Below are 24932 nucleotides of genomic sequence, written 5' to 3' on the forward strand. Positions count from 1 at the left end.
ATTTCTCTTTTAATTGACGTATCAGGATTTCATAATCCGAGGACACTTGTACGCTGTCGTCTTCATCTTCAATAGTTTCCTCGAAGGCAAGTTCTAATTGTCTTCTTAGCGCTTGTGACACTTGGTCCATTTTGCGTTGAAACTTACGTTTCCTTTTCTCGGCACTGACTTTTCGTATTTTTGACGGTGGCGATAATCCTAACGTACAACATGCTGAATCTAAAGTTTCTAAGACGGATGTTGACGGAACAAATTCAACATCGCTGTTTCTGTTTTGATCTTCCAGGTTACTTGCACTGGATGCAAACACTGCGGAGTAACAATTGGGACAAAGTACTTTTCCTGGTATTAACTGAACACCAGTCTTCTTTCCTTGTAGTATGCGTTCAACGAGAATTTTTCGAAGTCCCTTTTTAATAGATTTCTTACGAATTTTCTTGGGTCACAACACACACGACCGAACAGATGGTTATATTGCTCTAAATAACTTATTTCATGGTACTTGCACACTATAACAGGTTCACAGCCAATTCGCAGATGAAGCAGCTCCTAACTTTCGGTTTGCAAGTCCGAAATATACTTTAGTTCCTTTGCACAAACACCATACGTAGATTTATATCATTCCTCATTAGTTGCATTTCCCACAGAACACTGAAAGGTCATTTTCAGCGCACAACACAACAACCTTCCACTGTGGCTGTAGCAAAACGACTGACGGATACTCCAAGCGGCTGACTGACATTTGGAGGGTAAATGCATAGATAACAAAAAATAATACAGATGGGTAACTCCAACGTGAGCGATTTAGGCCGCGATTTCACTGCCACCTGCTGCCTGTTTCCTCAAACTGATAAAGTAGAATGAATATCCATCCGATCATAACGTAAAAGGTGATTCATGCACCAACTTGCATCGTCACGCACGTGCTTTCTTAACATTGTCTTAACTTTGTTCTCCATGTAATATCAGTCATGATTTTCTTGTAATAGTTTATTAACATACAGAACTGCTTTGTGGCTGCAGCAGCAATTTTTAGCAGTTTGCCATCCTGAGATATTAAGCCCCAAAAATGCCCCAAAAATGACAAACTCCAACTTTCGAACCCCCATAACTCTGTGGCAACAGTCGTATCATAGCTGTGAATGTTTCTGAAGAATATGTACATGCCCTAGTATTCACACCATAAATTCTGAACCACTACCTTTATTCCATTCCAAAATACAGCCCCCTGAAACGTGCACTTTTCTGTACTTTTTTTGGTGATTTCATGTATTAGTTTGCAACCCTGAATTTCCACTTGAGCGCGCGATTATATATTCTCCGTGTACCTTGGTCTCTCCTGTACACGTTAGTTTTTGTTTCATATTCCTCTGATTAGTAAGTCCTGAGCAAATGTGGTTTTCGTAAACGCTTGCAACTACAGAAAATGACACGCCGCCGACAACAAAGATGGCCGCCATTCAGGAACAATTGTACCTTCGAAAACTTGACTTGTGTTATTGACCTTCTCATACGCAAGGTTCATCACACTACACTTTTTATAATTTTCGGAGATGGTCGAGCAAACACTTTCACCATTTTTGGACCACTTCATATGGATTAGCCCTTGTGTTAAGCTTTTATCCCATTTTTCATTGCAACTACTTGAAATTGAAAAAGAATGGCATACAGGCCACGCTCTACTAAAATACGCTCTTGCATCATTAAAAATGCATTTTTTTTTCTGTGTTGGCGGATAAAGGAGCTGATGTTTTGAATAAACCGTCTCTTCTGTAACTATTTTAAGCCAGAATTATGGATTCTTTTAGGGACGGGGACTCTTCCAATCTTTTCCTTGTTTTTATTTTATATATTACAATATTATAGCGTTATAATTTTAGATTTCCCCCGGGGGGCATTTAAATAAATTGGAGTAGTGGTGGGCACAAAAACCGGTTTTTAGAAAAACCGAAACCGTTTTTTTGAAAATTTTCAAAAAATCGTTCGGTTTTTCACCTGATCCGGTTTCGGTTTTCTTCGAAACCGATTCCGTTTTTTTTTCAAAATTTGTTCTATTTCTGACCAGAATGGTGTTTCGTTGTTCTTCGGGAACCGAATCCATTTCCACAGAAATAGTTTTATGTGTTTTCGAAAAGTTTTCACCGAAACCAGTTTCGGTGAAAACAGAACCGGTTTTGGAGAAAACCGAAATGTCGGTTTTTCGGGTTTCGGTTTTTACAGAAACCGGTTTTCGGTTTTTATAAAAACCGGTTTTGCCCATCCCTAAATTGGAGACACTGGTGCCCACCAAACTAGTTCACACAAGTCTTAGATTTCTGACACTTTTACTGTTACATGATTCATAGTATAAAAAACTATAAATTGATGAAGTGATTGTACGAACATAGTGAACAGCATTTATCAACGTTCGTAGATGGTCAACTCATCACAGGTATAGGCCTACTCCAATAATACATAGGGGGCGCGGTGGCTCAGTAGTAGAGCGTTCACCTCCGGTGCTTGGGGTCCCTGGTTCGATCCCAGCTCTCGTCGTGTGAACTTCGTGGTGGACAAACACCGTGCTCGTGGGTTTTCTCGAGGTTCTCCCTTTTCCTCCCACTTTCTTCATTCCACCATTTCATTCATTTCTCATCATCACCGTCTCCTTTAGCCTAATCGGCATAACCGTGGGACGTAAAATTAAAGATTTCATTTCATTTTTCCAATAATACATATCGTCGTATGAGAACGAGAGAAACGTAACTCCAAGAATAGGATTTCTGTTTGATTGGATTATGAACATTATTCTGAAAGCCCCCCTTGGTGTCATTTGACTTATTTAAACAACATTTGTTTGAAAAAAAATTTTTTTCTTCTCTTCTCTAAACCTACGAAAATGGAGCTACGTTCTCTGGTTCTCATACGATGATATGCTTTAAAATGAAATGAAATTTTTGAGTTTTACGTCCGACGATAATGCCGGTTAGGCTAAAGGAGACGGTGATGATGAGAAATGAATGAAATGGTGGAATGAAGAAAGTGGGAGGAAACGGGAGAACCCCGAGAAAACTCACGCACACGGTGTTTGTCCACCACAAAGTTCACTTGGGGGCTGGGATCGAACCCGAACTCTAAGCACCAGAGGTGAACGCTCTATCACCGAGCCACCGCGGCCCCGACGATGTGCTGTGAACCTCTCATGCCACGGTGTCTCAGTAGTGGACCGCTTCCCTCTGATGTATAGGGTTCATAGTTCGATCCCCGGGCAAGTTAAGTTAGTGGTAGACATAATCGTGTCCGTCAGTTTTCTCTGCCTACTCCCGTTTCCTCCTCCTTTCTCATTCCATCAATTCTTCTATGCTTATTCACTTGCTTTAATCATCGTCTTCCTTAGCCTAAAGGGCATAAACTGTCGGACGTTAAACTGAAAGATTTCATTTTATTTTCATTTTGCGAAGCTTTCATTATCCTTAAGGCTTTTGATAATTTCTAGGTGAAATTGGAAGAAAAATCAAAATTTACAAGACGAAACGACTTCTACAAACATTTACGAAACGGGATTAGGAGATCTTATTTGTTGTCTTGTCTCGTCTGGTGGGTAACACCAGTGGAGATTAAAGTAGTATATACAGTTTATATATATAGGGTGTTTCAAAACAACACTGACAACGTTTGTTAGGTGATTCCTCACACCAAGATAAGGCAAAAAGTATATATCAGGGGCGGATCCAGGACCGACTTCTGGGGGGGGGGGGGGCGGTGGGTTGTCATACTGCTACTTTTAAGGGCTCCAAACTTTGGGATGGGCTGTATTTATATATATAAAATAAGAAAGTTTCCTCTTCTGGGGGGCGATCGCCCCCTGGATCCGCCCCTGATATATATATGAACTTTAAAGGTCCATAGATCCAAAACTATGGGACCTACCGTAGTCGGGTCAAGACTTCAAAAATACATGTTTCGAAATCCTAAGGTACTCACGCAATATTTTTTATAGAGGCAGTTTGGCTACGGGCATAAGTTTCCACCAGCTACCTCTATAAAAATTGTTACGGAGGTACCGCAGGATTCTGAAACATGGATATTCGGATAGGGCACATAAACTACTAATTCCTAAATAAAGTATTGACCCGACTATGGTAGGTTTCATAGATTTGGAGCTAGGGACGTTTAAAGTTCATTTTTTTTCATCTGTTCGGTAGTCTGTAACTCTGAAAGGAAGCATTTGTGCACTCAGGTTGATCTATACTTTTTGTTCTATCTTGGTGTCAGGAATCACCTCCGAAACGTTGTCGGTGTTGTTTTGAAACACCCTATATATAAACTTCTATTCCGATTATCGCAAACTGAAACGCAAATTATACATTGCGTTAATACAAACCGTTACAGAATAAGTCCCCGGGTTCCACACATAGAACTTTGAGAATAGGGTGGTGAAAGGGATACGCAAAGCATTCTGAATTTGTATTATAAGAGCTCAATGATATGAATTGACTGTTTTGTAGAGACTTCGGAAAAGTTTACGATTTTTTTTTCATGGCACTTCTAGATCTTACTAGAAGTGTTCAGTTTTATGAAATGTTTATTTGTATGTGTAAAGTAATTTAAAGTAACAATCTTATTACGAAATAGATATATTTTTCGAACGATTTTCGTGTTATGTTTCACATTTTATTTAAATATTAAATTACATTTAAGGAAATAGATTTTGAGAAGAAACTTGTGGAGAGCACCATAATGCGTTGTTGCCAAATTTGAATGTTTACTGTGGTAGTTATAATAAATAAAAAAATCCTGGATTCTAGCGTTGCAGTTTGAGAAGCGAAACTTAGCTGTAAATTGCGGAAAAGGTCGAAAACTAATTTCTCCAGTAATTATCCAAGCAGAATTCCATTATTACTTCCTTTATTATCTGGTATCAGTAACACTCGACACTATCTGACAACGCTGCACTATTCAAGCAGCGTTTAGCATAGCACCGAGAACACCTAGTGATCCACCTTAAGCAGAGAATAGGTGGAGAACAATTAAAGTTAACACTAATTTTCAGACATGTTAATTGATTCGTACGCATGCAAAACTATTGAGACGACTCTCCTATTTTTTAAGTATAGAATATATCAATAAACTATACTACCATCACTCGTCCTGATAGAGTTAACAATTTTCGATCCCCTTATAATGTATGTTTTGTTCAGTTTTTGATATGTTTTTCTTTCTTTTTCTTTTCAGCTTTTGGCAGACACCATTACTACGAGAAGACCTTATATCAAAATATACAATATCAGGGCACGTCGCTGTGGCTTTCTCAATAGGTGAGGCTCGGAATTATAATGTTCAACTAAACATAATTGGAGATTAGATTAGTTTATTCATTATATAAAGGTAACCAACAAAGTTCTGTCGCTTTTTCACCTACCACCTTCGAACATCGATATGTCACCTAACACGTACCTGCAAGATTAAAAAAATGTCCCTATTAGCCTCGACGACCTTCTGCTAACGTTCTGGAAGGCCATGGATTCCATCGCAGTAGAACTTGGTGGGTCATGAAGCGAAGAAGGTATCAAGTGCATTTTGCACCTCTAGTAGGGATATGAACCTCCGTTCTCTAAGATGATGATCCACGGAATGAAACAGATGATAATCGGGCTGTGCAATGTCCAGGGAGTATGGCGGATGCAATAGTGTTTCCCATCCAAAGCGTAGAGTGCCGTTCCTGGTCATCCTAGTCACGTGGGGCTTAGCGTTGTCCTATAACAGACCCTTTGCGATTCAGAAGTGCTGGCTCCAGAGTTTGGAGTTTTTTTTTTTTTTTTAACTCGGCTCAACTACAAACAGTACACAGTTCCATTGATGCCCTGAACAGCTGGTAGGTTCCGGCCATCCCCAATTATTTACTTAGCGACCGGATGAGTTGATTGATTGGGTGATTTTGACTTTAGCGCCCGTTTAGCACTATGACCATATGAGACGTGGACTTACAGCGTAATATGGGGTTCTAGAACCTTTCTGTTTCAAATATGCCCCTGTTGGCGCTGCTGCCGATGTGTATTTTCCCGTACCTCCCTCGAAAGAAGAGGGAGAAGTTGCTTTGGCCGAGATCTTTCAATTGTTGGATGCGGAAGCGTCGCCACAAAGACTTATTTCACGGACTTCGCTATACACTGTCTTGGTAAGCATTCTAAGTAGTCTATGATCTTCACTCGTTGAGACCAAACGAGTAAATGACAAATTGGCAACACAACCGAGGTCATTCACTTCTTTCCCCTAAGCAAAGGGAGGGATTCCTCCGTAAATGGGACGCAGGGGTGGGGTCGAAATATGTTTCACAATTTTCCGAGGACACACTTGAAATAGAAGCACTCTAACCACATCAGCTCCCACTGGGAACCAAATCCGAGTCTCTTGCACCGAAAGCCCGTACGCTAACTATATAGTCATGAACTTTACTTAGTGACCAGAGATGCAGCCTAACTGACAAAAACATTGTATTAAATGTTGTCTGTTTTAACCGTGACTTTAATAACATTGCGATTTGTTTTAGACAGACATTTTTACATCATTAGTGAATTTAAGTCCATATAAATGATGTAATTAGTTTTGGTACTGTTTACGTGAATATTTAATTTGAAATTTGCACCATTTTAACCAAAATTTTGCACCTAAAATTCCTACCTCCAATTATTATGCTTAATATTTTGATATCACTAAATATTAGTAGTGTGATATACCGGTCTGTAATACTTATATCCATAGAATGTATTTGGAAAGTTTGCGATATTAAAACTTCGCTGAAACACAGAAAAAGGAAAGCTCAAACTGACAGGGAAACAAGCTGTGGTATTTAGGCCTATTACTTTTCCGGGTGTATGGTCTACCACTGAGTTTCCGGCGAGGCAGTCAGTTTTCTGTGATTGTTATTCCTCACATCTGAAGAATCCGCAAAGCATCCTGAATTTGTATTATAAGAGCTGAATGATATGAATAGACTGTTTTGTAGAGACTTCGGAAAAGTTTACGATTTTTTTTCATGGTAATTAGATGTTACGGCAATTGATTTGTTAATACTCATCGTTTCCTTCAAAACCTGGAAATGTCTTGCATAAATCTAGTGGAATAAAATATCTCCCGAAAGAATGTGCATGGGGGAGGGCGATGGTTCAGTGGTAAAGCGCATACTCTGGTGGGTGAGGTCCTTAGTTCGTTTCCACAAAATGGACTTTGTGGTTAACAAACACCATATTCGTTAATGTTCTCGGGATTCTCTCGTTTCCTCTCGCTTTCGCCATTCCACCTTCATCAAAATCTCTTCAATTGTTTCTACTCATATTTTAGCTTGCAATTAGCAGATCGCCCGTTCTTCGCACGGGGAGAATAGTTTCATTTTGAACATAAAGGGCAATGGGGGCTGAGTTCGGATGTAAACGGAATATTTCGTCAACGATAAATCACGTAAAATATTACATATATACACGGGGCCCTGCACAACTTTCTATTTGGTTCAACATTCGTGAACTGCCTGGCATTTAACATGCAATACCTTGCAAATGGTACAAGCTACGTTAAAACTCAATACACCAATGAATTCTTGAGAAAATTTTATATGAATTTGATGTATCACATGCACATATTTCAATTTGAAAAACCGAAAGTTGAAGAACCGTGTCAGAGAAGCAGTGCTTGATCCAATTTGTTTTGCACATGACCACATTCATGTTCAGTTATATCTAAAGAAACTGAAAGCAATTTTGTGACCGAGCTATGTACTAGTTGTTGATTGAATTTCGGATATACGAAGACCCATAAATATGCAAATTACCGGTATGCGCCGCTAAAATTAGTACAATACATATTGGGCCGCGGTGAACTTTGCATTTTAATCAATTTTAGACGAATCCCCGAGGGGACACTTCGCGAATGTACAGTACCTTGTAAGAGTAAATGATGAATTGTTCGTTCTTTATAACCAAACAAATTTATACAAACAGAACACATTGTCATGAATGTAATTTCTCTCTTTACGAGTCCCTATCACTGCGAAATTAAAATACCGCTAATTTTACAATAATTATGTGATATCTTCAAATAGATAAAAGATAATCGAAAAGTGGACCAAGACCTCCCTAGACGATGTTATTTTGCATGAAGTACCATTATCACGAGTCACCTAGTAGCTTTCCGTATGCAGTTATTTAGAAACGCGAAAATAAATGCCGATATTCTAAATGGCTGGAAATTGGAAGCAGATAAATGAGTCTTGATAACGGTATCTCATGCAAAATAATATTGTCTAGGGAGGCCTTTTCCACTTTTCGATTATCTCTTATCTATTTGAAGATATCACAATTACTGTAAAATTAGCGGTATTTTAATTGCGCAGTGACGAGGCCTCTTAAGACTTAAGTCAGAGTTTGTAGCATCTGTATTTCTTACGTTACGTACTTTTTTTTTCTTTTTTTTGCGCGTATCTGTATCTGTAAACTCTGAAAGTTGTTCTAACGCCCGCGTATATATTTTGGCACTTTGGACGTAAACGTGACCGTCTATTAATAAAGATGGCGCATCTGGAAAATTTTATAGCTGTTTTGGAATACAAAGACGCATCTTCTGATAAAACACGCAATGAACCGGTGTTTTCATTCATTAATACCTTTCATTAAATCGAAGGGAAGGTGTTTTTACGTGCTCCAAGGAGGAAGGTCGATGTACGAAGGATTTCTTTTGCGTCGAATTATTTTTGTTGATAAACCATGGCACATTCGTTGCCAAAATCTCATGGAATAGGACTTATGTAAGTTTTGTCCGTTTTGTCGTGTGTAGGAGTCAGTGGGCAGAGACACAACTAAACATGTTCTATTCTTAGATTGACAAGTCAAAAGAACTATACATAGAGTTAAAGTAGACGAGAGTATTAGAAATTTGAACAATAGATTCAGATAATGGCCTTCAACCGCTTCAAGTCGTAAAGCAAAGATGCAAGTCTTTTGTTAGTTTGAAGTAGTACCAGCTTGTTCCACTTGATTTCCAGATTTCAACCGCGTCCACGCGTTGTGGTGAACAATGGATATTTCTTTATTCAGAACTTTTATTTCGGGAATTTGTCGTAGAAAATTTTCATGACAGTAAAATTCACTGAAGGAATATAGTTTTTATGGCAGGGTAGTAGGGACAAATCTACATATTTATTTGCATATGTTTGAGGTGCACTCGATATATTGTTCTAAATTCGATTTCATTTTTTCTGTAAGTGACGTGACCACAATCCCTAATAACTAGGGATGGGCACGAGCGAGTTTTCTTCGAAACTCGACTCGACTCGAATTCGGATCGAGTTTCGATCGTGTCGAGCCAAATCCTGTGTGTACTTTCAAGTACCCTTTTCAAGCAATCTTTTCAAGTACCCTACATACACAATATAATATTATCCCTGACACTACTGCTACTACTGCTACTACTACTACTACTACTACTACTACTACTACTTATTATTATTATTATTATTATTATTATTATTATTATTATTATTATTATTATTATTATTATTATTATTATTATTATTATATGAATACCATGTATAAACAAAAGATAGGCGGCTTGAATCTGAAAGTAGTTGACTGCTGTAGTCGTGAAGTCTACGAGTCAAGGACATCGTGCACAAGGCTTTGGTTTTTAGTACCGAAGGGGGAAGTATTCGGGCTCGATCCAAAAATTGTTAAAAGTTATAGGACACTGGTCTAACATGTTCAAAACTGCTCCGCCAGGTTTTAGAATTGTCAATGGCTCGAGTGGCTCGGCCCACAGTTCACTCACTATCGAGCCGAACCGAGAAGTGAACTGAGCCAACAATCACGTAACCAAGCCGGCTCGAGCCCTCGATTTAGTTGAGGTGAACTGAACAGATGGCTCATCCCAAACAAGTTGGCTCTAGTCGATGACTCACCTCAAAGCGAGCCAGCTCGAGCCAATAGCTGAGTTGAGCCGAGCCGAATTAAGCTCCGTATAAAAATCTCTTTTCGTCTCATTCTCAAGACGAGACGAGATGCTAGCACTAAAAACATTCCACATTACTGCTTACATAGCTTTCGTTTTCCAGTCTAATCAGGCCATGATTTCAAAACGAGTTAAAACGAGCTGAACGAGTGAGCCATTTATCAAACTCGACGTCAAAAACAGTGACTCGGCTCGGAACTCGACTCGACTCGAGAAAATTACCTTTGACTCGACTCGAGTTTCGAGTCGAGTCGAGTTTTAGCTCGACTCGTACCCTTCCCTACTAATATCCATAAATACTTTAGCCTCAACTTTAGGAAGAACGTCCAACGCTTTACTTTTTGAAAATTTGAAACTTTTTACAAAATCAAATTTGATTTTAGTAAAATAAACTGTCAGAGAGATGGCATATGATTCGTTGAAAGTGACATTTTGAACATTTTGCTCTGGGAAGAAATGAAAAAAAAAAAAGTTGTATGGATCTGCAGACCAGAAACAATTCTGACTAGGGTGTTGAAGTTACTAATATTTTTTGATATATATAAGTTTAATATTTTTATTGCCTACTTTAGGTAGAATCTGAATAAACTAGAAGAATATGTGGGATTATTATAAACATGGCATGAAACTGGGTAAGCTATATATGTATTGGGGTGCAGAAGGTCCTTGTATTATGGCATTCAATAAATTTTCCTGTTCGAATGGTTTGTTACATTTCTTAATTTGAATAGAAAAACATTCCAACAAATTACTTTTAAATTTTCAGTCGAAAGTGCTTTAGGTTCTACGACATGTTTTACCTTGTAATAAATAAAAATACAATTATCATTAGACTAATTATCGGTACACGAAATTATTTGAGCTATATTTGTATTTTGTCTTTCTAAAAACTTGATCTGACCGGATTTCACGGATGAGGCACCAACGAAGTACCAAGACAGTGGTAAGATCGAATGCTAATTTGCTGGCATGTGTTTGTATTTTATCTTCGATATTGCCACTTCCTTTCTAATTAGGTTACACAGTTTATATCGTAAAAATAAATCACAAAATAACGCACAACACAGCACTGGCTGCAGATATCACATATGCACTTTTGCTTACGTATGCACTGAGTGCGTGTCGGATGAACTAAACGGCGTGACAAACATCTTGGCATTTGAAGGCGGCGCTCCAAGTTCCCTTTAAATGCTGCTAGCAAATGAGAGGCCAGCGGTATTGCCATGTTTATTTTGCACACATCCACGTCTATCCCCTGTCACCTGATCGCGCTGTAGTTTGTCTGCTTAGCCATAGCCACACCCCTTTACCACTTGGCAACGTCTCGTCAGAGCTTGCGTTTTATTCGTTTAGCAGAAATGCCAAGATGTTTGTCACAGGTTTTAGTAATTGACTAATAGTTGACCGGAGCAGGACGTTTGAGCTTAAAACCGTATATCTAAATAGGTTAATCTACTTAAGTGGGTTATAATGTATTTCATAACTAGGACATAGATGTTTACGCACTAAGTCTTGAAAATAGGCACTAATAGCACAAAAAACTCTGCCATGAAAAGTAACTGCACAACTTAAAATTTTAAAAATTCAGAAAAGGGAAATTTGACCCCATTTTTTTTTTAAGTGATCTTTTAAAACTCTAAATTTTCGTTATGTTACAGTATATTAAGCTGTCACTGAAAGTCTCACTTGCAATAAATGCTTAGTTTAGTTCTAGTAAATTTTTGGAAAAAATACGGATCTAATTATTTTGTTTCTAGAAAGATATATCCTACTTTCAGGAAAATCGGAGACAATGACATGCAAAAATTTTTTCAGCGTTAATCTGTATTGGACTAAAATAAAATGTGTTGTAGGCATCCTGTAACACCCCAAAATAAACTTCTGTGAAGTTACCTTTATAACATCTCTAACGTAAAGGAATAGACATTTTGAATATTCGAAAGTTCATAACTAGTCATAACATTGTTGCAAATACATAGTAATACGCAGTAATACAGAGATAATCGGAAAGTAAACAACAGTGAAACAAGAAGTAAACCGTGAAATGTAACATACACATTGAATAATTTATTCTGTGTTATAGTACAATTACCATGACATTATCATTCCATGACGGAATTATGGGCCAAACCCAGCAAGTATTTTACAATGTCAACGGTTTCAAAATTCTGTACAATGCGGCGAATACTTTCATCAGCCTGGATATGTATTATTTTCTTTTCGTGGGCGGGTCTTCTCGAAGCATTGCCTCGTACACGAAGTCCTACGTTTTTGTGTCCTCCGAAGTGCATCAATAAAGCACCAAATCGTCCAATATTGTTCCTTTACGTTAGATATATTATAAAGGATAGAAGTTTATTCTGGAGTGTCACAGAGTGCCTACAGTAAATTTTATTTGACCCATTCTTTTTATTTCAGTGTATAGTTAGTTCCTATATGTGCCTATATTTATGAAATCTGAAATACTTTTCTATTAATACAACAGAGACTCAACTATCCAGTCTAATGGACATATCGAATTAAAAAAAAATCAATAAATACTCACTTACTGAACCACCCATACATAGCATTAAAAACACCATTTTTATTTCCAAACGAGCTCTTATTCATTTTTTCTGACCTCTTACTACAGGTCAGTACTTAATAAACACTTCTTATCTTTTGTATCATGCGTTTTAATAGTTTATTATAAAAAAAGAAAGTGCAAAAATGAAAATAGCCTTATGTACAGTATTGTATACATTTTAAGTCGTATCTTTAAAATAACTGAACATTAACGAAAAACGTACGTTTTTTTAAAAAATACAAATTACATGTCCTTATTTCATATGCCTTATTTTATTAAAAAGAAATATTCTTTGAAAACTAAGTCCCCATAGTACGGAGACCGGATACTTGTGATCCAGATAATCGAGAGTCTGCTGCAGTTCCTTCTCATTTCTTTTCAACTAATAAAGAAGAGTTGTGTATGATGTGCAGAAACTTTGCTGTGTTAAGATTTTTGTTATTTTTAGTTGTTGCAAAATTGTTTGTGGAGTTTTTAGAAATTTCCGGTGCCTATTTTTTATATTTTAGTGCCTAAACATCCGTTCTCTAGCTTATGAAATGTACTATAACATATGTAGGTAGGTAAACCTGTTTGCATAAAAGGTTTTGGGTCCATACGTCTCGCGCCAAAACGGCCGCACCCAAATGTCATAAACTCAATTACGCCCGGGTAAACGCCATCTCGAAGACGCTGCTCACTTGATTTTATTTATTTTCTAAGTACTGTACTAGACCGCTATGAAGCCCAAATTTTGATGGTCTATTTTCTTTTTTTATTATAAATATTATGAATAATAATAATGACCTATGTTTAGTTGAAGCCAATCATTTTTCCCAAATATGTTACAATTTCGCTAATTTCTGTTAATATTAGGTTAGGTTAGAGCTAACTACCTGCTATATTGTATTCATATTCCCTTCTGTGCGCTTCCGGTAAGTACGTATAACCTCTACACCCTAACTAACTAACTCTATGGCCTATGGAACCCGGAGGTTAAATGCCGCGTTCACAAAAGCTCTCCACTGACTTCTATCCTTAGCTAACTGCATCCAGTTTCTACTTTGTATTCCAATCTCTGCGAGATCCATCTTAATATTGTCCTCCCATCTGCGCCTAGGTCTTCCTAATGGTCGTTTTCCGATTGGTCTTCCAGTCAAGACTTCAAAAACGTCTCTACTTTCTTCCATTCTAGCTACATGACCCGCCCACCTAAGCCTCCTAGACTTGACGACCCTAACAATGTTGGGTAAACCATATAACTTATGTAGTTCCTCGTTATGAAGTTTCCGCCATTCCCCATTCCCGTTCCTCTTGGGTCCGAATATTCGTCTCAGGATCTTGTTCTCAAATACTTTCAGTCTATGTTCTTCCCTCAGAGTAAGCGACCATGTTTCGCAACCATACAGAGCAACAGGCATGATTATTGTTTTGTATATTTTAAGCTTCAGATTCCTCGACAGAATTCACGACAAGAGATTTTGAACCGAATAGTAACACGAATTCCCTGCTTTTAGTAGTAGTCTCTACACCCTACGCTTTATTTCTCATTTCTACATAAACTTCTATTCAATTCTTAAATGAGACACAAATCAATTATATTTCCTTTACTTCAGTTCATTTTTCCTGTCCATATTATATATATATATATATATATATATATATATATATATATATATATATATATATATATATATATATATATATATATATATATATATATATATATATATATATATATATATATATATATATATATATATTGTACTTTTGGCCCCCTTCATCTAAATAAGCCCCATAATAATAATAATAGAAAAATGTAGATACCTTTTATTTACCATTTTTCCACTTAATGTAATTGCATGGTTTAAGTTTCCCTCATACTCTTCACATTGTAGTTGTAAATTTAATTTAATTCTCGCTAGACTAGAGTGTATAATATCGCTTTAAGCACGGCCTTGGAAACTTTTAATTAATGTACGCAGTTTCATTTAACGTTGTTTATGATGACATTTAAGGAGAAAATAATGAAAATGAATGGAGAGTAATATTGTCTGCTCTGTCGTTTAGCAAGACGCTAGAGCGAAGGAAAATTGTATTGAAAATGTGATGAAGTCTTGACCAATCCACTCCATTTGCATCATGTAATTCTTCTTCTCTTAATGATTGTCTTTAAAGACTTCTCAAAAGTGATGTTAAAGTCGAAGGTTTAACTTACTGAAGTTAACTTGTTTGTGCCTAGGTTCGAATTTGCTATTTACTCTTTAGATCTTCAAACTATAAGTTTCATGTTCACCTTTCGCGGGGCGCGGTGGCTCAGTGCTAGAGCGTTCACCTCCGGTGCTTGGGGTCCCTGGTTCGATCCCAGCCCGCGCCGTGTGGACTTTGTGGTGGACAAACACCGTGCTCGTGGGTTTTCTCGGGGTTCTTCCGTTTCCTCCCACTTTCTTCATTCCACCATTTCACTCATTTCTGATTATCACCGTCTCCTTTAGCCTAACCGGCATAACAGTGGGACATTAAACTTAAAGATTTCATTTCATTTTTTCATGTTCACCTTTATCTCTCTGTTCAAACCGGAAGTTATAGAAATCTATGATTTCCGGTTTCAACACTGATCTCGATAGAGAAAAAAGACTAATATACGAGGAGCATTCAAAAAGTTCCGGAATTTCGTTTTAACTATTTATTACCACAATATAGGTGCACATGCACGCAATCACCTTCCAAATAGACTCCTTAAGAACACACACACACTGTTCCACCGCTCCTGCCATTGCTGGAAACAACACTAAAAGTTCTGTTTTGGTATATTCCAAAGTTCACTGGTGCTAAATCCGGTGAATAGGAAGGCTGGTAAGGAAGGATTTGTGGCTCTTTCCCAAGATCAAAAAGGGACTCAAAGGTAACCGTTGTGCCACGGTAGAAAACATCCAAACCAACGTGACGGCTAAACTTCGGAACATATCAAAACAGGACTTCCGGTGTTGTTTCCAGCAATGACAGGAGCAGTGGAACAACTGTATATGTGTTCTCAGGGAGCCTATTATAAAGGCGATTAACTGAATGTGTATCTATATTGTGATAATAAAAGTTACAATGAAATTCCGGAAACTCTGACTGCCCCTCGAATAGCAAAAACATTATGACCATCCGTTATTTTTGAACGAATCGGTGGGGTGATGTAAGAGGCACAGAACACAACAGAACCGCTCGCCAACAGTGACAAATGTCTCACTTCATCAGTCAGTGTGATACTTGTGCATGGAATAGGGAACGCCGACGATATATTAAGAGTTTGTTAAGGGCCAGATTGTGATTTGTCAGAGGCTGGGAACAAACATCTTGGAAACAGCACGACTTGGTCAAGTATTCGTAAGCTTTCGTGGTTAATGTCTTCCAAGGATGGGAAAACTACGGTGAAATCAGCACCAAACGACAAGTCATGTGGTAGTCATACCTCATTAAAGATGTCGGACTGTTGAGGTTGGTACAGTCCGCAGCAAAAAAACCTGCAACATGAGCATGTAAGTTTATTGTGAAACGACGAAGTCTTTTGTTCCAAAATAAATGTGCTGGGGAGGGCACCGAGTTTTCTCCTGTCGTAATTCGTGCCACTTAGACGTTATGTTGATTCCCTGCGCTGTTAGGGGTAGTTTCACTTACATGCTCGTGTTGCAGGTTTTTTGCTGCGGACTGTAGAGTAGGATAGAGCACAATTAACAGCAGTTTTTTTTTAACAGTGGACAAAGCACGAGTGTGTCTGACCACCGTTCACCGTGCACTGTTAGATATGAGCCGTCACAGCTGAGGTCGCACACGTGTACCAATGTTAACCACTCAGCATCATCGAGTACAATTGGAATGAGCATCTGACCATCGTGATTGTATTGCCGAGCAATAACACAACGTTGCATGGGCCGGTGAACGACGATATTGCCCTTATTACAGGTCTCTAACCAGAACATTAAGACAAGGGGGGGCTAACTTGATATAGTCTTTACGTTAATGTGTACGTACATATATACATATACGCGTAGTACAGTACAATTAGGAGTCAAGTTAAGCATAAATTAAAACAAACGAAACTTGTTGAAATATGAAGTACTACTTGCGAGGTATTGCTCACGAAAATTTTCATAAAATCCACTTACGGGATTAGGAGGCATGACGCCATCAATGTGGCCGCTGTCAGAATTTATAGGATAATCTTTAACTTATCACAGAGTAGAAGTGAAAAGGTAATTTTTATTCTAGATACAAGGAAATTTTTGTGATATATTAACAAATAAAAGGTAGGCTACAAACCACTGTACTAAGCTTTATCGCTTTAATTTTTTAAACTAGACCGTGTAATGTTGCAACATTTATTCTTGAAATGTGAATAAAATTATGTTTACGGAATTTCAGTTGTATACTCGAAGAACCCTCGAATAAAATTCTGCTATTGAAAGAATTTTATTCGAGGGTTCTTGAACACATTTGCCTTTGTTATTGATCATAATTACCTTAGTTCATCCTTTCCCAACCTTTTCCAATCTGCGGCCCCTTTAGAGTATACAATACATGTGAAAAACCTTTTGCAATATATATGGTTGATATGAAATGAAATCTTTAAGTTTTACGTCCCACGGTTATGCCGGTGAGGCTAAAGGAGACGGTGATGATGAGAGATGAGTGAAATGGTGGAATGAAGAAAGTGGGAGGAAACGGGAAAACCCGACAAGACCCACGAAAGCGGTGTTTGTCACCACAAAGTTTATATATATATATATATATATATATATATATATATATATATATATATAGAGAGAGAGAGAGAGAGAGAGAGAGAGAGAGAGAGAGGTGAGTGTTTCTGTTTTACTTTGCACTGGTATAATCATGTTAGAGTGGCATGGGGCCTACTTTGTAGTCGGGTGGTCCTTGGTTTCAAACGGCACGGACACCTTGACTAAGATGTTGTAAATATATAAATAAATCCAGTACTAAACAAAATTAAACAACAATAGTCAAGAGTTTTTGACAAATAAAAGAATGCTGAGCAAGAATTCATCATCTCTTTCCTTTTCGAGTCATTTATTGTGTCAAAGATAATTTTATGATGCTTTGGAGATAATTTACAAACACGTACATCAGTTTCTACACGCTTTCTGGCTGTCAGAAAAAAAAATGCCGTTGGTGTATTGGCAACTTCTTGTAGGTCGAATATCAATTTTCACGCAGATTGACGTGTCATTATTAATTCCACCCATTTAACTTAAAATGGTGTATTTCTCACCTCTGTGTGTGTGTCTTTCTCAGATTGGCTTGCGGAATCTCGTGAGATCGTCTTGCGGACCCCAGGTTGGGAAAGGCTGCCTTAGTCTAAACCAATGGTAGCCACACTTGTCAAGCTTCTGAGCTACCGTACCGGTTTTAAATCCTACTGTGAGTTACCAATCGAAAGAACTACCAACTTAAAAAAAAAAAAAAAAAAAAAAAACTTATATTGTTTATTCCCTATAAACTTACATTTCTAGTAAATATCAAATCAAACTATCCAAGATAGCAAATGTCTAATATACACAAGAAAAACATAATATGTACAACCTCACGCTTATACAATCAACTGTGAGATGAGGCTTACAATGGCAGTTGCGCGGGAGAAATAAGCTGTTGTTGTCGTCAGCGCCCCCTGTCGTTAGAGTCAGCTCCGTGGAGGAATGAAGATTGGCCAACCGGAACGTTAACGCGATCTACCGAAAATATCCCTGCGAGCTACTAGTAGCTTGCAATCGATGGTTTGGTGATCGCTGATCTATACTAATCTTACTAATTACGATTATTGCTTTATTATTAGTACTATATAACGAGATCATGTTAATACAGTGAAACCTCTACTAACGGACACTTCACCGTAACGGACATATTTTGTAATCCCCAAACGCTGTAATAGGAAAAAAAACATATTGGCAAACCTCTCTAAAGCGGACACTCTCTAGTACGGACACGGACAGTCTTTTTTGTCTTGTATAGGTATTATTTACTTCCGTATTACGGACACTTTCTCTAGAAAATAGGTTGGAAAGTCCCGTAAATGTACCGTTTAATAATTCATGCACGTGTCACCAAGAAAGCATTGTGACAACATTTTGCCTCCTCAACTGTCTGCTCAGCAACCCAGATGTCCTTTTCCTGCATTCGACTCCCATCCAACCTGTTTTAGACGCAATAGCGATTGACAGTTGCCCGCCGTTTGGGATGACACGTCATTCTACTATCCCGCTGGAATCTCTAACCAAGCAGAAGACAATTGGTATTTTCTGCCCACGGGTGCGCACATTGTCTCAAAAAAGACACTACCGAATTACAATTAATCCACAAATTAACTAACATACCGAAAATGTAGTAAATAGTGATAAGTGTAAAGTGCAGAAACCTATAACTTCTTATCTCGATGTTGTGCCTCGAACATAGAGTATTGGATGGCGGAGGATAATGAAGGTACAATAACAGTTTTGTAACATTCGTAAATACATGATTCATGCAAACATATTTTTTGTAATTGCATATTATCTTGTTTACTAATTTATCAGAAAAATATTGAAACCTCTCTAAGGCGGACACCTCTCTATAGCGGACAATTTTTAATTCTCCACGGCTGTCCGCTTTAGAGAGGTTTCACTGTACTTACTTTGTAATTCCCTTTGATACGTATTGCTATACTAATATCCGATATAACTTGATGCTGACGATTTTTTTTTTCTTTTCAGGATACTTCATCTATGATACAATTGACATGGCGTTAAACCACAGAAAACGAAGTTCCTATGAGCTTATGGTTCACCATATTTTGGTATGCCACTTTTTATCTAATTATGTATGTGATAATTCAAGTAATATTTGAGTATTGTAAAGAAATAAAAAGAGAAATTCACAAAGAATATTATTTGTGGTGAAGACCAATTTATATTACAAAGCTAATTAAGAATATTTTAAAATACACTTTATTTAGATAACTACTAATTATAAGTAATTTATAGAGTAGTAATAAGGAGTAGTATGAGGAGTAGAAAAGGGTGTAAAAACTTCAAGTTTTGAAAGGAGAATAAATTAAATAAAAAATTTAGATGGTACAGAAGAAGAAAATAAGTTAGGTTTGTTGGTTGTAGGTAACTAGAGAGATAGGCCAAATTATGATATACAGTAAAGCACGATTATCCGGGGAATTGGATGGTAAGGGCACCGCGGATGGCGAAAATCGCGGATAATCCGAAAAAAAAAGACAAAAATGAGGTGCAAACACAAAAAAAAATATTGTTTTATTGTTTGTATTGCTCGCTTCGTCAAGATCAGTGATCAAAGAATGTGAAAGCCATGATCAAAACAAAAGAGCATGAGCCTGCCACTCATCTACAAATTCCAGAAGGCCTATAGGATAACGCCGCACAGTATACCTGTCAGTAATTTTCGACCTTCGTACTGTAGGGTCTATTGTATTTTCCCGGTTCTTGTTGGTTTGGATTTGTTCGTAATTAACCCTCCAGTGGTCCTTGCGAACTCTCACTCCGTAGTGAACCATGAGTGTAATTACTACCACGCAAATCACTATTCCCAATTCCAGTTTTTCATACCTTACAACAATCGACTTCTGCTTATCAGAGTAGAGTTGCACTTTGAAATTGCATTATTGTTGGAAATATTGAATTTTACAATGCAGTACATTTTATGTTTTAGAAAATACAGTACAGAGTGTAGTCCGCAGCGACTACTTATGAAAAATAATTGTGTGTGACTACAACAGGGTTAAATTTTTTTTCCGGGACACTTGCGGATAATCGGGGCTTTACTATATATATTTTCTTGATTATGTTTCAGCACATTCACAGTGCCGAAATAGTAGGTTAATATAATTATTGTTAGGTACTTTTTTTTGTATGTATTTCAAATTCAGGACATTTGTCTCATAAGACGCATTTACAGTAAGCAAGTAAGCGCTATAGTGTATTTAAAAAATAGAAAAAGATAGGTTTGGACAGCTGTGAGAATAGTAGAGACAGATTTAAAAATTTAATTTGTTTCTCTGAATTTAAACATAAATGGTTAAGTTCGCGGTGTTGCAGGTCAGGGAAAATTTATTTACGTAGTTATGCAAATTCAGGGAAATCAGTATCAGAATTTCAGTGTAAAGGTTCATAGTGTTGCAGGTCAGGGAAAATTTACTTACATAGGTATGGAAATTCAGAGAAATCAATATTAGAATTTCAGTGTAAAGGTTCATAGTGTTGCAGGTCAGGGAAAATTTACTTACATAGGTATGGGAATTCAGAGAAATCTATATCAGAATTTCAGTGTAAAGGTTCATAGTGTTACAGGTCAGGGAAAATTTACTTACATAGGTATGGAAATTCAGAGAAATCAATATTAGAATTTCAGTGTAAAGGTTCATAGTGTTACAGGTCAGGAAAAATTTACTTACATAGGTATGGGAATTCAGAGAAATCAATATCAGAATTTCAGTGTAAAGGTTCATAGTGTTACAGGTCAGGGAATATTTACTTTCGTAGTTATGGAAATTCAGGTAAATCAGTATCAGAATTTCAGTGTGTAGGTTTGCGATGTTGCAGGTTAGGGAAAATTTACTTACGTAGTTATGGAAATTCAGGGAAATAAATATCAGAATTTCAATGTGTAGGTTCGCGGCGTTGCAGGTCAGGGAAAATTTACTTACGTAGTTATGGAAATTCATGAAAATCAGTATCAGAATTTCGGTGTGAACCATAATATCGTAGAAATAAGAATAATATGAAATCTGAAATGTAATACTCTTAGAGGCAAACACAACATTGAACGAAATCTCCTAATTAATTCTCACTCATCCATTGGAGAAATGTCTTAACTGGAACTCTTGTTTGTATCCAGAGAATTCATTGGATTGGTGTTTTTGTTTGGTTGTTACAGGTGATTGTTTCGTTCTCGTTGTGCGTGGTAACGAGACACTATCTTGGTTTCTCTCTCGTGGCGTTATTTATTGAGATCAACAGCGTGTTCCTTCACTTTCGGCAACTTTTGCTTATACAGAATTATGGGAAGGATACCATATTGTACAGAGTCAACAGCATTGTCAACTTAGGTAAGTACTTCTGTTAATAAACTCATATGGTTCTCATCTTGCTCTTATTTTGTCCTAATACGGGTTCATTTAAAGAATCATTGTTGTGTCAGTATTATAAAAACATTGGTTAAAGAAAGAGCGGGGTTTAATAGGACACAAATTCCTACGTAATCTATGGTCAAAAGTACCTATTTTGGTTGACGTAATGCTAATGTTACCTATCCATTCTACTTCATTATTACTAGAGCAACCCAAAAGCATAAAGAGCATAAAAAGCATAACAGCAATTTACCCATATGGTTGGTACATTGAACATGTTTGTGGTTGTTTAAGGGTCCAGAAGAAACTAATTTTAAAAGCATAATTTAAAATATATAGCACAATTCTTTAAAAAAACTCTTTAATTACAAGTTTAACATACTGTATTAATGCTTTTTAAAACCAATATTTACAATACAAAATCATTGAGAACAACAATGCAACAATGAAAAGCTTATTTTTATTTCTGTAAACTTTTCGGTGTAATCCTTTGATGTGGAGAAAAGAAAAAAAAGGAGAAGAAGAAAACTTCCGCCAACAATGAATAATACACAAGAACTCCACACTATATTGTTATGTGTACCTCTTGAACTTGAGCATCTTGTGTACTTTTTGGTGGCATCTTTTACTGTCCCTTTCTGTATGTATGCACCTCTAAGGCGCACACACTAGTGATTATATAATAAAAAAAAAAAAATAAAAAAATAAAAAAAAAAAAAAAAAAACTGACTGGAGTAAAACATCTCTTTACAGTACATTAAGTACAAAATTCATTATATATGAAAGAAACTAATTGCATAAAATATTAATAAAGAGATCAAAATATTTAGAATATTTAATGTATAGTAATATTATACATTATATACGATTAATGTAAAACAATGATTGAAATTAATAATAAAGCATAATTTGGAAAAAAATAAAGCATAATTAAACAAAAAATAAAGCATATGTGGGTTGCTCTAATTATTACTATTATTACTGAAGCGAGTGTTAGCGAAGCATCTACTATTCTACTCGATTGGCATTCGTGTGTCACTCCATCTGTCTGTTCCACGATAACTCTCACAAAACTTATCTGATTTTCTTCAAACTTGGTGTGTGCTTTCCTTCCCGTTGCAGAATTAATCTTATTGTTTGATGTTGTAATCCATTAAGTATTAGGGGAGCAGTAAAACCAACCCTGTGTTGCAAGTTTTTTTTTTTTTTTTTTTTTTCATGTGCATGAAAGACAGTTTCCCAATATAAACTACGTAAACTATTTTCGAGTAATACAAAATATAATGCATATTTTCTATATGACATTGTGAATATTCCTCTGACTTGTGGGTAAAATCTGCCAAGAATGAAAGTGTAAATTAACCGACAACTCTAATTTCAAAAAATATGCTCCACAGTAATTTTCGTTAAAAATATTCGATTTTGGCATAATAAGTCGTACATTTTCTTTAAATCATTCCGCTTGCGGGGAAATAAAATCAATAAAGTAGTGAATCTAACCTCGTGGACCTCTGCTCTCGATTTTAGTATAATGCACTGTACATTTTCATTAAGGATTCCCGATCATTCTCTCTACATGAAGCTGAAATCAGTAAAGAATAACGTAGTGTTATTACTCCCTCCTAATATTTGAGAGTTCCCCGATAACTTATATAAAACTCATTCGGTTTTGATACAATATTATATATATATTCTTGGATTTTTTCCCGTAATATCATGTGCTTGGGATTAAGCTCAGTTAAGAATGAGCGGCGAGTCCCCGTATGTGATATGGATTATTCCCTTCCCCAAATAAAAAAAAAAAAAAAAAAAATCACGTTAGTTTTCGTAATAAATATATACATATCTTTAAAGGAACATGACGCATATTTTCGTTGAGCTAAGCAATGTTCACTTTTATGAACAGTGTCCCACCCCCTCCTGATTTTAAAAAAGAAATTTAACAACTTTTATAAAGTTTACTTCATTCTGACACAGTATGATATGCGGCAGTTTCACAACATTCTAAAATAAGTTAAACCACGAAGCAAGTTGTATTGTATATAGTTCAAACGGAATTCGTATTCAACAATGTGAGATAATGTCCCTGTTGAGAATGCGGATAACAACTTCAGTTGTACTGATTATTGATAAGTAGGTGATTATTTTTTCCGCTCTTCTGCAATTTTCGCATTTTGTAAGCCTGACAATGCTGCATGAGCTGAAATTAATCGAGTTTCAACAGTTCAAAATCTTCAAATTCTACAAAATATATGGCTGTGGTGTCACTTTCATCGATAAGTAAATAAGTTATTTGTTGAGGTGCCCGTTTTTGTTAAGTTTGTTACGAATTTGTGGATGTTTTTGTTTGAATTGTTTGCGTATACTAAAAGTATGCAACTAGAATATTTTTGTTAATTCTTGCATCCATGCTTTCTATAATTTAGTCACAATGCTTTGAAATAAGCTGCTTCGATAAGAGTTACAGCCTCCAGAACTCTACAGACAATATAAATCGTTCTCTATAGTTTATTTTGAGTTTTAAATTTCTCTCAAAATCATATTCTTCACGAATCTGATTTGTACCAAGCCTACGATGTATTTTGAAGCTTCCGCTTCCATAGGTATAGTAGAATTACAAACTAAACCAACTTTTCTTATCAACAATGAAACTGTAAAAAGTGCATTAGGGTCATACGCAGACAGTCAATGAGTCAAATATTGGCAACAGTACAGAGATTTAGGCACCTGGCACTGTTACGAGTGGCCACAAGAAGATTGGCCTGGTTTTCCCTTGAGGTCTGTCACTGTAGGTCTTGATCTTCGGGGGAAAAGGTTGGTTTTGTTTGTAATCAAAGTATACTTTTTATTTTATGATATTGAATGCCATGCGTGATTTCAGACATTTGAGGCGCCTAGTATCAAAAACCGCTAAATCCATTAAAAACGAAATTGAGTTATATATCGCTTGTTATATGTTTGATCTAAAGGAATCCTATGGAAATAGAATTTTGTTTAAAAGCTTAATATTTCATCCTTAAAAAAAACTAGTTCAAATATGTACGCGTGTACATTTAGCTTCAATGCACGTTTTGCGAGATTACTCGAAACTAAGCGAAATGGATGTAGCGGATTTTGATACGAGGCGCCTCATTTGTTCTTATCTTCTTATAGTAAAAAAGTGTCTTCTTAATGTGGCAGTATATCCATTGTCAATCTAAGCCGCGTGTAAGAGGTTGTTTCAATTCGTATTAACATTGTGTATGTCTCCTCCTAATGCTGTTAACAAAACGACATTAAAAC

The 24932-nt window shown here is 36.7% G+C and overlaps 1 protein-coding gene across 1 annotated transcript in view; it reads left to right on the forward strand.

Annotated features, from left to right (window-relative positions):
* Nucleotides 1–24932, forward strand: part of LOC145694522 (TLC domain-containing protein 2-like) — a 152148-nt gene that overhangs the window by 112354 nt on the left and 14862 nt on the right. The window contains exons 2-4 of the mRNA XM_081770836.1: nucleotides 5212–5294; nucleotides 19270–19352; nucleotides 21458–21629. Coding sequence (XP_081626962.1) covers nucleotides 5212–5294; nucleotides 19270–19352; nucleotides 21458–21629 — 338 coding nt within the window. The remainder of the gene's footprint in view (nucleotides 1–5211; nucleotides 5295–19269; nucleotides 19353–21457; nucleotides 21630–24932) is intronic.

This window comes from Thermobia domestica, chromosome 9 (assembly GCF_964235325.1).
Source record: "Thermobia domestica chromosome 9, izTheDome1.hap1.1, whole genome shotgun sequence".
Taxonomy (NCBI): Eukaryota; Metazoa; Arthropoda; class Insecta; order Zygentoma; family Lepismatidae; genus Thermobia; species Thermobia domestica.